The sequence below is a fragment of the Malurus melanocephalus genome, unplaced genomic scaffold (genome assembly GCF_030028575.1).
Source record: "Malurus melanocephalus ecotype Western Australia unplaced genomic scaffold, MMel_1.1 scaffold_130, whole genome shotgun sequence".
NCBI classification, from domain to species: Eukaryota; Metazoa; Chordata; class Aves; order Passeriformes; family Maluridae; genus Malurus; species Malurus melanocephalus.
The window spans coordinates 408110-426851 of record NW_026623362.1 but is presented as its reverse complement, the minus strand read 5'-3'; the positions used below and the strand labels follow the sequence as shown (position 1 = coordinate 426851).

General features: G+C 41.7%; 1 protein-coding gene across 1 annotated transcript; it reads left to right on the top strand.

Annotated features, from left to right (window-relative positions):
* The first annotated feature begins 2117 nt into the window (after positions 1–2117).
* Positions 2118–10739, top strand: PDK4 (pyruvate dehydrogenase kinase 4). The gene is made up of 11 exons (XM_057370663.1): positions 2118–2371; positions 3225–3366; positions 4383–4454; positions 5029–5213; positions 5630–5719; positions 6247–6324; positions 6961–7037; positions 7530–7628; positions 7922–8029; positions 8722–8835; positions 9783–10739. Exons 1-11 carry the CDS (start codon positions 2224–2226, stop codon positions 9924–9926), a joined length of 1257 nt encoding a protein of 418 aa, XP_057226646.1. The 5' UTR covers positions 2118–2223; the 3' UTR covers positions 9927–10739.
* Positions 10740–18742: the final 8003 nt, after the last annotated feature.

Here is an 18742-nt window from a genome sequence, read left to right as displayed (position 1 = left end):
TTTTAATTRTGAGACAGACATGCTTCTTTCAGAAGCTTATATGAGTAATAAAACTCTGTTGTTGTGCTGCTGATGTGTACTGAGTTAGAAGTTTGTTTTSTTTTGAAAAACATCCAGGTTGTAAGTTACTGGAGCCTTTCCCTTTTAACAAATGGGGAAGGCAACACACTTCCTGTATTTCCTGCAACTAGAACTTTACCTTTGTTCAGAGCTAAACTGAATATGTAATATATTTGTTCATACCTTACTGCACATAGCTACCAGAAAAACAATGAGAAAACAAGTAGCTGCAAAGAAAATTAATGCAAACAACGGAAATTATTCTTAGTAGACTTTTTCCCTATTCAGAACAGGGGGCGTAATATGACTACTCACAAAGGATAGTCAAGTTACTTATATTAAGCAGGCTCAGCACACCAACAGATTAAATAAAGTATCTCATAAGAATAGAAATAGTGACCTTATAAACTGGAATAACTGCCGGGCAGAGAACTTTCTCAACCCAGACTTTATTGCAAAGGTTCCTATTGCAAAGATTTAATTTTGAGATTCCTACTCRTCATCGATTAGTTGCTTCAGGAAGAAAGTGAAATAAAACAAAAGCTATCCTACACAGGTTTCATGGTTTAAATAAATTTGTATGATATTTTCAYTTCTGTGACTCATCTGCAACCTGCAGGCAAACCAAGTTGAAAGAGTCAAAAGCAAATCCCAAATTCTTAAATTTGTAACTTCTGGCAAGGATAGGAAAAATCAAAGTGATTACACTCACCGCTATTAGATGTCTACATTTTGCTTAATTTCACATTTCATATGCCAACATTCAATCACKGTGGTAAACCAGAATAGATCTGATGGAAAAACAACAGAGTAATTCTTCCAATAAAATAATAAAACAGGGAGCAATAAAATAATAAAACATGAAGTACAGTGGGAGTAGAACTGGAAGCAGGGATAACAGATATGACTAGGAAGACAAAAATGAGATACAGCTAAAAAAACATTCTGATGACAAGCCAAAGTRTTCTCGACTGTTTATTAAACTAGGTGCACAAATTTCTTGTTAGGAATGTTATCTTCCTTCCCTTGAAAAAAAGTTTAAATGTTTGTGTGTGTAAATATAGGCATATAAAATTGGACTGGGGAATTGTATGCAAATGTTAGGGCACCATTGTTTTGTATTGTTTTATATTGTTTTGTATTGCTTTACTGCCACAATTCTCCTGCTGTTATAGACCCAGKTTTTGGATGTCAGGAAGCCCTCCAYTGACATTAACTCTATYCTTCARGACAYAATGCAAACCCTGCCCTTAGTGAAATGGACTTGGCATGTTGGGGAAAGGCCAGGCAGCACTGGAGATCCAAGCTCCTTCCACAGTGAAAAGGAAAGGTGAGGGAGCTTTTCCCATATCGGCTGTGATCCTGGAAGGTGAGCTGTCCCCGGGAGCACTGTGTCATCGGCTTCTTAGGTCAGCCCTAGTGACAGTAAGTAAAGGCCACATGCCGATCTGGGGCCAMTGCGTCACCAGCACAGCTGTCTTCGGGTATTTGGTCACTACCAACCCAGGTCACAGCCGTGACCTACATACGCGCCGGCAGCCTGAACCCTGCGGCCGGGAGAATCTGATTTTGCTTCTTTACTTTCCACGCAGCCTCCGCGCCGACCCTGGAGTCACCCTGTCAGTAACAGCACCGCCAGCAGCCCCTGTTTAAGTGCGAACACACAGCTCCCCCGGACACCATGGGGCCCCTCACGCCGGCCCGTGGCGCCATCAGCGCCGCCTGCTCCCCGCGGGCCCACTGGGTGCCTTTACACGGCCTGCACACGGCCGGACCCCCCCGCAGCCCTGAGGGGCGGGAGCAGCGCGGCTCCCTCGGAGCTGGGCACGGCCCCTGCCCGGCGCACAAGGTCACCGCGGGCGGCACAGCACCAGCCCCCGCCTCTCCGTGTGCCTCGGCCGCGGCCCCGCACCCCCGGCGTTCCCGTGTAGCGCTGGCGCAGCGCCCGCTGGCCCGGGACGGCGGCGAGGGAAGCCCGCCAGCGCTGTCACGAGGAGCCCGGGGGGCGTGGCCTCCGGAGCCCCGCCCCCCCGCGATTGTAAATASAGGCGCCACGTGAAGCCGCCCGCCACAGGCGAGGGGACAGCGACCGTCCCTTAGCCACAGGATAGTCCGCTCGTTCACCGATCGCTTACGTGCCACCCACCCGCCGCACCGGCAGCGATGAAGGCCGCCCGGATCGCCCTGCGCAGCGCTGCCCCGCTGGCAGGGWCCAGTGCCGGCAGCAGCAGCAGCCGGTTGCCGCAGGAGGTGGAGCAGTTTTCCCGCTTCTCCCCCTCCCCGCTCTCCATCAAGCAGTTGCTGGACTTCGGTGAGAGTCGGGAGGAGCAGGGGGAGGTCGGGCCTAGGGGTGGCAGCCCAAGCCTGGGGCTCGGAGGCTCGTTTCCCCGCGGAGGGGSGAGCCCGAGGGCTCCCGAGGGAGGGCGGGCGGGAGCGGCGCTTTGCGGGACGGAGCCGGCGGCGATCCCCGCCCGGAGGGGTCCGTGCTCAGCCGTCCCCCGGCCCGGCTGCCCAGCGCCAGAACGGAGGAGGGGAGGGGTCCCCACCGGGGATTCCCAACCCCGCTGGGAATCTGTTGGCCCGCGGTGGTGGCGGCGGAGGGGAGGTGGGCACCCTCTGCCTCAGTGACCCGCCGGCCGGGTGCCAGGCGCTGGGAGCCTGTGAGTGCCGCCCTCAGAGCTGAGGATGCGCTGCAGCGCTGTTTTGGCGGTGTTCACGGAGTGCGGGCACCGAGAGGTGCATGGGCTGCGGGGCGTGTTCGTGCTCCGCGCACTCGGGASCGGGAGGAGCCATCAGGCGGAGTGAACGCGCTGTTCCCAGATCCCATTATCGCTCTGGCAGCTCTGGCGGCTGTGCGCACATGATACTGCCAAACGTCACCCCGAGGAACCTCCTGTTTACAGAGGCTGGAGTGCTTAGGGGATTGCAATTAAGTCCCACGTCTAAATGGGAACTGTACCAGTACGCCGTCCAGGAACACGCTGTGTCTTACCATCATGTAAACAGCGTTCAGCACAAACATATATGTACAGTTGGGTGAGCTGGCCAGTAAAAGCCTCATGATTATAGAGGAAGAGAGTCCTGGAGTTTATGAAAAGTCAGCAATCTGTAGTGGCATCTTGAAACTTCCTTAAACAAAAACTTTATTTTGGACTTCTTCGTAGGCTCRACTAATGGATGTGAGAGAACTTCTTTCTCGTTTTTGCGACAAGAACTCCCTGTGAGGTTTGCAAACATCCTGAAAGAAATTGATCTTCTTCCTGACAAACTACTGGGCACTCCATCAGTAAAATTAGTAAAGAGCTGGTAAGCATGATCTTCTTGAGTTCAGCATGCAAAGTAACACAGCTTTAAAAACTTCRTTGTTACAGAACTTTYTGAATAGTRGAAAGCATAACAAAATACAGTASAAATGCAGTTCCTTCATCAAAGCTGAATTGTGAGCTGTTMCACAMTGTCCTTTTCTAGCATASTAAAATTAAATTGGAARCCACATGTTTATATTGTTATCATTAAATAAGTTGTGTGTGTGGGGGAGTTAACAGTTTGAAATAGCTAATAGAGCAAATTTCACTTCTTATCCTTCAAGAAGGGAGAGAAGGAAAAAGGAAACATGTTCTGTTTCCACATAGCATTACAAACTCTCAGACCCACACRAAATGRGAARGCAGGCTGTGTACGTGTTTTGATCTCTCACTGATGGAATTAYTTACAGAGCTTCTATTCCAAAGTAGTATATAGCCTTGACCTGTGCAGCAAGTGTTTGGAATTCAGTTAACATAATCTCTGCAGYTGACACGGTGATTGAATCTAATTTAACCTTGTTTACTGGCACAGTTGCAGCATTTGCCAGGGTGGCTGACATGAGGAGCAGAAGTATTAGAGTGAGATCTAGAAACTGTTCTTAATATAGCAAACAGTTGTGCCTTTGCTGTATACGTTAAGACTAAGCTTCTGCCAAAGCTGATCAGATTTGGAAAAATTGTGCTTAAGTGGCTTTCTGATTGGCATGTCATTTAGATCTTTTGAAATATATCTCTTTTCAAGACTTGTACAGGCATTCTGTGTACTTTAAGTGAGGATTTAGATTCCTGTCTGGGTGGCAGTCATAAGAAGACACCTAAAACTCCTGGAATTCAGGCAGTCAAGAAGTGTCTATCTGTCATTCCATTGTTGGTTGCAACTTTGATATTTTGAAGATATATAAAACTCCTAAGTGATTTGTTAGGCCTAATGAATTGCACARGACAGTATTTTTTGTGTTACTAGATTAATAAAAATAATATTAAAACCAGATATTTCTTGTGGKTTTTTTTCAATAGGTATATCCAGAGCCTAAAGGAGTTGGTTGAGTTCCATCAGAAAAGCCCAGATGACCAAAAAGTCTTATCTGAGTAAGTTTTTCATTTGTTTCTTTGAACTTTTTAGTTCATATTCTATTTTTCACATTAAGTTCGCTTTAGACTGACAGCCATGATGAGCTGAATTTGATAATCTATCAGGAGAGAGCTGAACATAGAACAAGTTGGTCTAAATCTCTGATCATGTTTAGCAGTATTGCAAATAAATATGACCCATTGCAGCCAAATTTCAAGATCATATTGGCACTTGAACTGTCATGACAGAGAAATATAAAAAAAATTATCTGGGAAGTCACATCTCTCCTTCTTTCCAAGATGTCAGCTTGGGATCTTTTTCCCTTCCTTACATTTTTCTCTGCTCAAATAAATGAGTAAACAGGCAGTGAATTTGATATGGCTTATTATACCCTTTGTTTTAAAAATGACAAACTCTTCTTGGTTAAGCCAATGAGGAATTACTTTTAAAAGAGTAAAAGAAACAGACTAATAATAAGGCTGTTAAGGCCTTGTCTGGGCTGGTGCTGGATTAGATAATTACATTGTACAAAACTTGCTTCTTCTATGTAGCCTGAGAATAATGTYCTAAAAAGATCTCTTTTTGACCTAGATTTATAGATACTTTAATTAGAGTCCGAAACAGACATCATGATGTGGTTCCTACAATGGCGCAAGGAGTAATTGAATACAAAGACACTTTTAAAGTAGATCCTGTCACCAATCAAAACATCCAGTATTTTTTGGATCGTTTTTACATGAGCCGTATTTCCACACGGATGCTAATGAACCAGCACAGTAAGTGGAAATTTCTACCTAAGAAAAAAACTTCAGCCTAACGAGTTACATGTTAACACTTCTTAAAACTGCTGGAGAACTGCTTCATATGATTTTTATGTGTCACTGAAAAGTTTGAARCTGAACCTATCACTTCAGAAAGTAATGGAAAAACTTGTTTTCTAGACTACAGACTAAATGAAATAACTCTTTTGTGGAATATGTAGGGATATTGTTCTTTATKTGTGTTCAGATATGAACTATGGAAAAGCTAACATAGTTTGTTGAAAGTAGCATTTTAACTCACAAAAAGCATAAAAAATACTCAGTATTTTATGTGATTATATGTTGTGATGGCACTGTAGTAGTCACATTTTTAGACGTTTTTATAATACCGTGTTTGGGATTGARTGTTGTATTCTTCTCATCTCAAACAGCTCTTCTTTTTGATGACAAATCTGGCTCGGGGCACCCAAGGCACATTGGAAGTATTGATCCTTGCTGTGATGTTGTTGAAGTAGTGAATGGTGSGTATTCTCAGAGTTTGCACATTTATCTTCCTGATCAGTATCTATATCTGATTGCAAGCAGTTTGAGTAACCAGTTCATGTTGTAGAGGATGCTGCCTGGCTTTAATGAAAATAGTTGAAAGCAGTCTTATCAAAGCATGAGCTTTTAGAGGGCAGARTTTAAAATACAAAGTAGCAGTAAAAAMCCCTGTTGGAATAAGTCCTAGCAAGTGACTGATGAGGTAGGAGTTGAAGTTTTGTGAGGTGTTGAGATTGGTCTGATCTACTGGTAGATAACAGATGCATCMGTTCTATATAATTGTCAAACTGTACAGAGATTTGCTTGTGCTGCTGTAATTTCCCATTGTTCTCAATTTTTAGTGCATCCAGTGGATGCAATGTTATCATTCCCCGGGCTATGTCTTAGACTCTCTAACACTKTAGCAGCTAATGTGGTTGAAAGCTGTATTTTGCCATGCATTAGAATAAATTTCTATGTTGTTTGATACTATACTTCATATCATTTATTTAAATAATTATTTCAGATGCTTATGAAAGCTCCAAGTTGCTGTGTGACCAGTATTACTTAACATGTCCAGAACTGAAACTTACTCAAGTGAATGGTAAGATGAGAGCTTCCTATCAATAGCCAAACTCCTGCTTTTACTAAGTCAAAAGGCTCCCAATTCTGTAACCWTAATGCACRTACCAGTTGATCTGATTTGGGCTAGTTCCTCTTCATTTTCTATTACAGGCATCTCATTTAACTTCATGTGTTAGAACTCAAATGTCCATGTATCTTAAACACTAAATTTTTGAGGTACCGTTTATGAATTTGAGAAAAGTCAGACAAACCTGTACTTAAAATAACATGAGAAGTTGCTAGAGAGGAGCTCTATATGTGGGGTGAGAAAGTGGGGCTGCTGACTGAAATGTTGGGTCTGTTTTGAGCTGCCTGCATGTATCTTAYGTCAGCAGTCTGCTTAATGTTTGAAATCCTTTATTTATAAAGGGGACTTAATACTTGATGGTTTATTTTTTTTATTTGAAAAGAAACTGTTATTTAGCAAGTGGCAATTGCAATCTAAACACTGTTATTAATGGATAAAGCTGTTTGCCAATTTTGGAGGGGGGAAAAACCAAAAATGAAACTTGATTTATTTTTTTTTTTGTTTGTTCTTGCAACTTGCTGATTGTAAAATTAGGACACATAGAAAACATCACCCTTTAAAATCTTTTGAATTTTTCCTTTACTCTAGGAAAAGCTCCAGGAGAACCAATTAGCATCGTATATGTTCCATCTCATCTTTTTCACATGCTTTTTGAGCTCTTTAAGGTATGTCAGTGTAAACAGAAAATGAAGGGGGATGTGGGGTGGTGACCAATCCAAGCCTTCTGCTCTTAGAGATTACTTCTGCAGGTTTGCCATGGTGCCTTTTCTGTGGCATGGGCAATACAGTTAGGAGGAATGARTGGGGGTGAACTTCAGTGCTCTCAACATGGAGTGCAGAATCTGGCAGCCTTTAGCAACTGCTGAACTTTGCTCTTCTCCAGAAACCTGTTTACTTTAAGGGAGTTACGTTATTTAATTTACAGTGCCTGAGTTATGTTGGGCAAGAATGTTGTAATCTTTCACTCRGAAGAGTCTTGGCTATGCTTAGAAACTTTTAGGTGTGAGACCTCCTCGCTTCTGTTACACTAAAATGCTAAGCGTGACTTGGAAACTAGGCACTGATAGGAATAGAGGGTAATTTTGCCTCTACATAAAGGAGTATGTTTTGAAGTGCATAGATTCAACAGCCTCTGATGATAACCTTCTTTTCCATAGAATTCAATGAGAGCAACTGTTGAATTCCAAGAAAACAGTCCTACCCTGTCTCCAATTGAAGTCACAGTTGTTCTAGGGAAAGAAGACCTGGCAATTAAGGTATTTTGTTCACCTACTACAATATGGACTTAATGTAATCTTTATTATTATATGTGCTTAGCTGTTTCTATTAAAAGATCTGGCCTCTGAGAACAGATCAAAGATAGTGTGCGTGAGCAYGTGAGCATTCTCTTGATGATATGAGCCTCCATGTAGCACAATTATCTAATTGAAAAATGAGACGCGGCAAAACAAATGTTTGCATTTATGACTGTTRGAAAGGTGTGTTCAAATAACAGCATTTTAGATACCATTCTTAGTATATGCTTACTGTTAACTTCGTTCTCTCTTAGATCTCAGACCGAGGAGGTGGTGTTCCAGTGAGGAAAATCGAGCAGCTGTTCAGCTACATGTACTCCACAGCACCAAGGCCCAGTGTAGATGGTCGAAATACCCCTCTTGTAAGAATCCTTCAATACTCATAYTGCAGTAAGGTTGCTGTAAGAGTTGGTGGGTTAATAATGAAACATTATGYCCATCTTGCTGCTTTGTGGGGTATACAAAGATGACTGAGCCCCATAAATACATGTTTACACTTTCTGAAACAGAATTTTAATATCTAGCTTGGTGAATAAAAACATGCTTTTAAAGGTATAAATGAAGAACATTCCAACCTGTATCTAACCTRCTCCTTTTTTTTTTCTTTTTACATTCCAATGACACTAATTTACTTTGTCTTCACTCCCCACTCAATCTGGAAACTTACTGTAAATCATGCTGTCTTTCTTTTTTCTAAAAAAGCCTTTTAGACTATTGTTTATCTCCYGGTGGCAAGCTCCCTTTACTAATCAAGCTGTACTAGCAAAAAAAGGGAGGGAAAAATACTGAAATGTAATATGTAAAAGTGGGATGCATATAGACCTTCCCTCTTCCATGGAGATCTTTTTTCTTCTGGCTTTGGGTTTTTTAATGGTCATTTTCAGCATTCTTTATGAAACTTTTTAGAGATGTRTGTTTTCTTCCAAAAGATGAGGAAATGCAAAGGATTTTTTTTATCAGCTTAAAAATCTCTGAATACTTTCCAGGTATTGAACTTTAAGCCATAAGAGCTAGTAAAAAGATAAATGAATKTTATATTGTACTTTATTTTTAGGCTGGCTTCGGGTATGGCTTGCCAATTTCTCGTCTGTATGCCAAATACTTYCAAGGAGATCTAAATCTTTACTCCATATGTGGTTATGGAACAGATGCTATMATCTACTTGAAGGTATGTATTTAAATTTAATTAAATAAAAGRGAGCTACCATTAATGCAGTGAGGTAACTACTCACTACCATTTTAAGGTTAAAAAACTCTCTGCTCATGAGTAGCTATTATTTTTTTCTTGAGAAATTATAGATTAAGGAACTGGTTTTTAACTGGAATTTAAAAGGTCACTAAGCTTTAACTAGTCTACTTGAACAACTGCTAGTGAGAGCCCTGTTGGTTTTCAGATTGTGTTAATATATTATCTACTTGTTCATGAACACAAAGTACTGGAAGAGAGTAAAGTGCAGGTATGAGGAACACATCTGGCTCCTTTACTCAGAAAACCAGACTGTCCATATAAACGAAATCCTTATGGAGTCAAGGCCCTTCTGTTATTCAATATCTGCCATATGGCCCCTGTATAGGATTCAGATACCAGTAATCTAGAACACTGGGCATCTGGCATGCACTGCTGTTTCTCTAGGAAACCTGCAAGCATCTTTTCTACTTTCTGTGCTTAATCATGGGAAAAACTTGCTTTGAATTTCTTTTGGTAAACTGAAAAACACTGAAGCACAATCAGAGCAGAAGTACAAAAGGAAAACCCAATTCAGTCGTATATGTGTAACATTTCCACTAAAAAAAATTCACTGGAATTTTGCAAATGAAAGTTCTTTTCCATGCATTCCTGGGCTATTTTGAAAACATGTTGGAGGGTACTGCTTAAGGCCTACTAAAAATGCATCTATAGGATGTGGTGTTACTGCATTTGTCYTAACAAATAATCCAAAGCAATCATAGATACTGAAGCACATAAACTACCATATCTATTGTAGAAAACTTAGTGTAAATAATTTCATTTTGCATTGTCCCTGGCTTAACACTTTAGGCATACTGCATAAATTTTTGCTAAGTGGCACTATTGAGAAATAGAAATCAAGTAACTTGTTCCTTCTTGACTTTTAGGCCTTATCAACAGAATCAGTAGAAAAACTCCCAGTTTTTAACAAATCAGCTTCCAAGCATTACCAAGCTACCTCAGAAGCAGATGACTGGTGTGTCCCAAGTAAAGACCCAAAGAATATGGCAAAACAGAGTGCAGCTTTCTGAAGAGAAGTTGGTATCCAGGCAYCCAAAGGGATCAAGCTAGCTTCTCAAAAAGAGCGGCGTTTGGAAGTGTTCATCTACCTCCAAACAAGCAAGTTTCAGGACTGGCAGAAGAGAAAGAAGATAAGAATATTATAAACCTAGGCTGTATGCACTGAATCTGAAATCTTGCTGTGGACTTCAGGCTGACTAAAGTAGGAGCACATATGTCTTTRAAGAGGAGCTGTGTATAGAGGAAAATCAGACTATTTTTTTACTATGATCAAAAATGTGATATGGTAGAAGTGTGCAATTTTTTAAATCCTGTTTAATGCTTGAATTCTGAATAGTGATAAACATGAGTTATGCTGATGCATATTTTTCTGTTAGAATAGTTATCAGCAGTTTATCTTATTACAGAACTTCTCAGGTAGATAGATAACACCTRTACTTTAAAGCTGTATTTACAACATTTGGAAAAGATCTACTTAACATGGCAGTCTTGTAGCAAGATACAAATAGCATTTGAATACAGCCTGACTGGAAGGGAGGGAGCCCTGGAAGATAAGGAGAAAGTGTTTTCCATGTATAAGGAAGTACCATTGAAAGAAAAGGTATTCCAGGAATAGTTCTCACGTGATGCCTTGCTCTGTGAGTCACATTGCTAGATTTTTTATGTTAAACYGTTCATGGGAAATAAGCCAAGTAAGGCTTCTATGCATGAGGTAATGAKGGAGAAAATCAGGATATTTTTAGAAAGCTGCTGGAAAGAAATGTAAAGCTATTTGGTTATAACGTTAGGTACATCTAGCATGCACCCTGTATTCGGGAGAATGTGTGCCAGTTATAATTTTCCAAGAACTGAAGTCAAACATGCAAGTTGAAAAGAAAGGTTTTGGTCATACATATGGTATAAGCATGTTGTGAAAAACATCATGTTTAAAACCTGGTCTTTTGTTTCCATTGTGCTGTTAGGAGATTAGTGGCTCAGCACACTAAACCAAAATCTGCCAATTCTCTTTTTYAAATTTGTATTGGACCACACCAGCTTAAAGAGGTGCATGAGTAATCTATACCCAGAAAGCTCTGGTGAGCRCTGAAAGTCTGTTGGAAAAGTTTTTTAGGAATGGTGTTGGAACTATAAAAATTATTCTAAGAACTGTTCATTGCAATGGAAAGGGCTTAGGAAATGTTTCAAAATATAAACAGCRCTGAAAACTACAGCTTTTATRWACAGCAAAATAGGGGGAATTCCCACAGGAGCRATGCCAGTGGGAAAATAATCCATTTTCAATAGGCTTTTTCCTTGCCCATCTTTGTGTGTTTCCACAAGCAAGGTAAGCAAGGTAAACTTAACAGATGCTAAACTGTTAATTGGACATTGCCAGGCTGGCCAGTCAAAAGTTCATCAGGGCTGTATAACATTACTTGAATTTTTTTTACTAATTATCATATTAAGTTTATGTGATCCYTTGCAAGAAGTTGCAAATACAGTAAAGCATCCTGCTCAGTTGTATGACAGTTTTCTATTYGTTGGACAGAATATCACTCCATATTCCACTGTGAATCTAAAAYGGTTTTTAATAGGAATGAGAGAAAAATAAAACTACCTTTCTGTTCTAGAAGTCCTGTTGAGATATATTTCTCAATTGAAAATGAAATTGTATTTTGATATGCCTCATTTATTTTAAAAACTAATTTTAGATGTATTAATGATAACTGCTGAGCATGATGATTTTAGTACTGCATCTGGGCTGTTTTTATCCTGGTGAATAAGCTGCAGTCACCAAAGGTCACCAGATCATGYATCTGAGCTCAGCTCAGTGAATGAAATATTTTTGTCTAGATTATRCAGGTGTGAAAAAGCTGCTTTTACTGTTGTTTTACTGTTGTAAGGTAATTAAGTATTTGTTGATTTTTGTATTGRATACAAGGTCACAAACACATACCTAGGTAGTCACTGTTGTCAAGTAAATACAATTTATACCTTTCTGCCTGCACCTGGTAATGCTTGAACATGAGTTGTGATCTGATGGTACATCTGTAACACAGCTGCAGCTGCTCCAGTTAGGAGCTGTAATTTCTGTTTCAAAGCAGCTGAGGCACAAGGGTGTTGCAATAATATTTGTAATGCTGCTTGCAGAGTGAAGCTGTGGAACATTCATGGTGCAGGCAGAGGTTGTGTAGCACTTAAAGAACCCACATGACATCTCTGTAGTATTACAAATGATAGTTATTTACCTAGATAATACAGCACCTTTTCCAGCATTCACTGACTTTTTAATCTGAAAGTAGAGCTGTAGTTTTAAGTCTTTTAMTTGGATGTAGATGTTGAAATAGTTTTATAATAAAATCTTTTAAATGGTTGTCTATATCTTTGTTTTTTAAGAAGTCTAGGTGCTTTTTGTTTTAAGTCTTATCAAATAGAGTTGAGAAAAACAATATTCATACTGTGTCAGGTRCAGCAGGGGGAGAAACAGTGGAAGTACAATCTACTTAGGCTTATTGTTGCATTTGTTGAGAGGTTACATAGTGCCTAAAATCAGTGTATCACTTTACTCATCTCTTTGCTCTTTTTAATTAGGACGGTTTTAATTTTGAGATGAGAATTGGAGATCTTCCATCAGTGCATGTTCAACACTGTAAAATAGTTCAACACTGTAAAACACTTTTGTTCAGGTTTAAAGAATATGAAAATTGACTAAGAAAAAAAGATATCCATCATTGGGTCTATATCCAACAAGAAGTTTCTCCACAGGCTAAGTGGATGGGTGTCTTTCTGCTCTGAAGCAATAGGAGAGCTGGCCTTTCAGAGCTGGTGTGTAAGAAAATGTGATCAGCTGCATCAGATAGACTTGTCATCAAACAGTCCTGTACAACTGGTGCTTTTGCAGACTTGTGTTGGCCTGGGGCCATCCTCATGTCCCTTAATTTTAAGAAGATAAAGTGTAAAAGTGTATGTAGATACTTTACCTGAAAGACCAGAGGTRAAAATCAGCCTGACTCTGGGTGTCTGGCAGCAAACCTACAAATGACRGCCTTGTGTACTGAATTTACACTCCTTAACAATGTGGGTTTCACCTTAAGGGTTTCCCCCTGTAATGCCAGGGAGGCAGATCACATGGCATCCCCTTTTTGTGTTTGCAATTACAGAAAAGAGCCACTCTGACATCCACCAGTATGCCAGGTGTGTTTGGAGAAACAACCCAGAACAGAAGTACACCATGGACTTAACTCTTAACAAAAACAGAAGAAAACAAACAACAAAAACGWTCACTGTGGTTTCCCATCACTTTTACAGTTCTGCAGTCTCTGCAGCCAGGACATGCATATTTCCTGTCAGGTTTTCCCAAGCAGAAATACACATACATGCATTCTATGCCTTGCCCATGGCAGGCTTGGGAGCAGGAAYCCCACAGTGCAGCAAGCTGGACCCAACTCCCTGTTGAGCACACGGCCCCAGCAGAGCCAGGTCTCTCTGCAGCACACTGTGCACAGACCATCAGTCCCAGCCAAACTCATAAGTCTAGAAGGCAAAATGTGGTCATTTTTCTTCCCCCTGCACAAGCCCAGTGGCTAGGAGAGGCCATGCACCAGCTCCTGGTCACGGTGCAGGGCTGGCTTGCTGCTGGCTCGTCAGGGGGGCATTGACATCAGCACATTTACCCACGGCTGAAGGGTGTTCAGGTTTCACAGGAGATAAGCAGATGTTGCACTGTTGCCCTTTGCCCCCTGATCAGGACCTTACACAGCCAGGTTCCTGGTGTCAACAGAAACCACGCCAAAGCAGCCTGTGTTTTCTCTTCCAGACCATTAGCTAAAAAGTGTACACTGATTACTGGTTAGTGTTACTGATGCCTTGGGCACATATCCAGATTAATCTCCCTGGAGCCTTGATACGCAGTTATTCATTATCATCATTTCACTATCACTTAACCAAGTTTTTTAATCTGCCAGACTTTGCCCTTAACATGCAATAACGTCCTTCCCAAAGGATTATTACAAAACAAGCTTTGTTAACATTGATAAGAAACACCATTGGACTGGAAAAATAGATTTTTTTTCTTTTTATGGTAGCAATGATGACTTGAGAGGATCAGGCTTAATACTCAATAATTTTCTGCCCTTAAATTCTTTAGCAGTTTTGTCAAATGGGAGGTAGAACACGGCAGTTTGTGGTCCCTCGGCTCAGCTAATTATTGGGGGTGGGGATGGTGAAGAGGAAGGGGCACTATTCTGGATTAATACCTTTGAGTTTGTATTTCCCAAGAACTGGCARCATAATTTTAAATGCCTATGTCCTAGCCCTGTATTGCAGGCCCTAAAGTGGCTTTGCACACCTGTGCTGTCATACACATTCAAGAAAGAATGCCTGAATAGCTAGATGCTGCTACTCCTCACAGTCAGCAAAAAGAAAGGACATTGGTAGGCAGCTTCAGTCAGTCTTCCTTCTCTCCTCAATATTTCTKCTACRGYTATGAAAGAAAATCAAAGCAGAGTGCAACAAACTGGCCCATGTAGAATTAGCCCAGATTACCCTGTGTCACTCTTTCRTTTTGCARTTCCTAACAGGAAGAGGAAAGAAAGGAAAGGATCTATCTGATTTCCTACGGTGTGAGTGGCACAGCCTTGAGGAATGGATCTCACTCTGCCTTCCTGGAGCCATGTCCTGTTGAAAATCCAGGCAGACAGAACTGTAACGCAGGAAACACAGCAAGAGGAGCAATCATTGATCCCACTATTTTGAGCTGCCATTCTCCTGGAAGGTGACGGAGAGTTTCTAGTTTAGGACAGGCGTGCTTTAAGTCACATAAATACAGCCCTGTCTGCAAGGCTCGAAGAAGAAAATCAAGTGAAAAAGAAAGACACTTGCTTTCATTGCTGTTACAGGTTGGGCTTTCTGTGCTTCATCACATCAGTGGACTGGGCCTGAAAGCTGAGAGCCTTGGCACGGGATTTGGCACAGCAAATCTTATCACGACACACCTTATCATGACACTGTGTACATGTCTGTGTTTGTGAGCTGAGGGTGAGTCAGATATCTCAGCTCCCTCTCATGACCAGTGTCAGTGTATCCAGAGGACCCCAGCTATCAGCTGCTTCTGAAGTGACCCTTCTGTGCCTGAACAGCCATCCTGCCTGCAATGGCGGAGTTCAACTGACAGTGATGGGATCCCAGACATGGGGACACTTCAAGGCACCAGCGTTTAGATGGCTTCAGCTGTGAGCTGTCTCCCAGCTCATTCCGTTACCTAAAAATAGACACACGGTCCCAYATGAGGAACGTTTCCTGAGATGTCTCTCATGTGTCACTCTGCAGGACAGAGATCTCCCACAAGTTCTTTGTCATGCCTGCCAATCCCATGGAAATACCTTGCATGAACACTCCTGTCTTTTTAAAATATCAGTGAATATGTTTAGGTAAATGACTCAAGTCCTCTTACTAGTTCTGTGTGGTTGTGGGAAACTGGAAATACAGAGCTCAAAATTATATCACTGCTGTGTCATAGCTGGCCAGGGTGGATAGATAATGGAAAATTCCAGACAATATTTATTCTGCAGCAAATGCCAATGGGATCATTGGAGATGAGCTGGCTGCCAGCACAAACTGTGTCAGCCTGGAGCTGCCTCTGTGCATCTTGTCATCACTGACATTGCTGATGTGTCTGGGTTTGGGGCTGGTCCTAGAGACACATGATCACAGGAGACAGCATGAGGCTCATCACTCTGCACCCACAGGGCAGCAGTGCTGCCAGAGAGCTCTGAGCCATGCTTACTGCTCCTGGGACAACCAAACATCAATTGCTGAGCAGATCTTTTACAGAAACTTAGGAGCTAACTGTAGCTAATGCTGACTGTCAAATGCCATGAGGCACACTGAGAAATCAGATGCACTGAAAGCTCCTTTTTTGAGTGTTCATTTCTTGGAGTAGTTTTATCTTCCTAGCAGCTTTACTGCCCACAACAGTCCAGGTTGATTTTTAACAAATTAATTGGGAAACAGGTTTGAATACCTGCCAGGGCTACTTGTCTTCTCCTCCAATCACTGTGGTGTGCAGCAGAATTAGTAACGTGCATTGCAAAGACTATTGGTGGCCCAGAGTCACTCCCCTGCTTACAAAGGGTATTCCAGGTGGAATTCAACCTTCACACAGGGGTGGATCAGATGGTTTGGACCACTCTCAGTATTACCAAGTACGTGTCATTGCCTCACAGACCACAGGAAGCTGTTTGCTCAGGCATAAAAGTATGTTTGTGTTGACACAGAAGCACTTGTTTCTGCTTAGTTAGGGTTTGTTATAAAACCTTCTGATCTCACAACTTTCCCTTGCTTCTAATCAGCTTTGCCTCAGGTATTACATAAATGCACAATGAAGAAAGCTTCATTTTTAAGCTCTGGCCAGGGACATCTCAAGTTTTCATTATTCATGTTATTCATGGAGATGCACAGAAGTCTTCTGYTGGTACAAATTCCTTCATGTTCTTTGCCTCCATGGCCTTGCCCTCTTGTGCCTGTGTTCTTCCTACTCCTGCTGCTGCTGCCTGACTCTGCATGCTCTGAGCCTATGTTCTGTAGCCAAAGGATGGGAACAGTCCTTTGGAGACATGTTACACTTCCAAAAGTTTTTAATAATTTTTCAAGGCCACAGGATGATCAGTTCACTTGAGGAAGAAAAAATTGTATCACCTTCTGCATATTCCCAGGCTTCTGATTTTTGAATCACAACATCCATTTAAGAACAGCTGGAACAATTGCAGAATTATTCACTGGAGTGCCATAAATTGATGTAGGCAGACTTAGGAAATTATATTACTGATAAAAGTACTCAGAGCTTCCTGAAAGAAATGTTTCCATCCTTTTCCAATGAATTGTTCTTGCCTTTTCCTTTGCAGAAGAATGATACTACTCACCAGTTCTTCCCAGGAATAAACATATCCACTGCCCTAGGAAATGAGAGTTTTKGAGGGAAAAGCTCTACCCTTAACAGGGAGCTGTTTCAGAAGCAGGTGGTTTCTTTTTGTAAGAGCAGAAGAAGAACCCAGCAAAGCTGTTGACAATGAAAGGGTAAAATAAATGTTTTTCAGCATTTCTTTAAAGTATATTTACACTGGAAAGTTTGGGAGTTTTAAATAATGTAAACATTTCTAGAAGAATAACTGTATATCAGTGTAAATTGTAGTAAACTTTAACTTATGGAAGTATGGTTTGTTATAACAGATTCAGAAACAGTTATTCAGTTGTTCTTATTTTAATAGTGCATAAGTATGGAATACAGAATATAGGTGATGGATCAGTGGGTTGTCTACAAGCTTGTCTGAGAACTGCTGWTGTAATTCACTGTTCTTTTCTGTAATGTGTTTCTAACATATGCTAACTCATTTTCAATCAACTCAAAAGAGTGYGGGATCCATATATTAAACAATGTAAATGACACATATTAGAGTAGCAATAGTTCACCTTTAAACTTCACACCATGTCCACTGAAATCTGTGACAAGCTTCCTGTTAACACCWGTGAACTRTGAACAAAGCCAAAATTGTTTTAGCTGCTGAACTGTAGAAGAGACACATACACCTCTGAAGGTCTCYAGAAAACAGCAAGCAAATTAATTTGTAAGAGTGCAAGACCAGACAAGAGGTCAGCCWCACTGTGTTACCTGCCATGAGTTCTGCAAGATGGCTCTTGTTGTGTTGGAGGAATTTAAAATCAAGAGCCATTCCTAGGAGAGGAAGAGAAGTATATGACTGATATTCAGACTTTCAAGATACATTGAACAGAATTGGGTGTATGCACATATGGCCAATTTAAGTGCACTGAACTGGCKGACAGTTCTTGCTTCAGCCCATCCCCCTTAATGCAGCAGAGCACTCATACTGGAGAACCTTGAGACCCAAACATCCTGGACCAGAGAGAGGTGAGCTCTGACCCTTTCTGTTCTAGTCAGGCAAGACCAAAAACACAGGTCCATGCTGCAGAAGTCTGGGTGCAGAGCCACCATTGTGTCTGAGGTATAAGCATGTCCCTGTTCCATGGGCAGTCTGTCCTTGAGTCCCCGGCCACCAAAGCCCCACTGAGATAAAGGGGTTTTACCCATGCCTGGAGGACAGGAGGACAGGAGGACAGAACTCTTTTACAGCACATGACAGTGGCCAGCCACAGCCTGTGCTCATTTCACACAGCTGAGGCTTTAAAAAAAGGATTAAACCCTGAACAATGTGAGGGCCTGCTTCAACACTGCTGGAAGATTATTCCAGCTGTTTGGGGCCRGGAGCCTAAAAAAGCAAACCTTGCCTCCCATAGTCAGTGGAGCTCCGGACATGAATAACTTGGTTTAAGCAGAGGCCAGACTGGCAGCTAGTGCAGGATAAGAGGATACAAAACAACACTGTAAATAAGCAGTGAACAATTATAAACCTTGAAAATACCCTTCAGGAAACGCAAGGCTCCTGTTCTCCTGCTAGCTGCTGGATCTTTTGTTCTGCTTACAGCTTTCCATCCTTTTCTTTCCTTTTTCCTTTTTTCCTTTTTCCTTTTCCTTTTTTCTTTTTCTTTTTCTTTTTTTCTTTTTTCTTTTTTTTTTTTTTTTTTTCTTTTTTCTTTTTTCTTTTTTTTTTCTATTCCTCTTTCTAACGAGGGCAAACCCTGGCTGCATGTGCAGCACAGCCCGCTCCGGCCGGGACTGGAGGCTGCTGGAAGCAGCGGTGCCTCGGGCCGTTGTCCTGGCAGCCTCCTGAGCCCGAGGAGGGAGCSCAGGGGACACTGTGTTCCCTGCTGGCTGCTCTGCAAGCTGCAAAACATGTTTATGTCGAGTCAGCAAGAACCGCCCAGACCGTCGTGC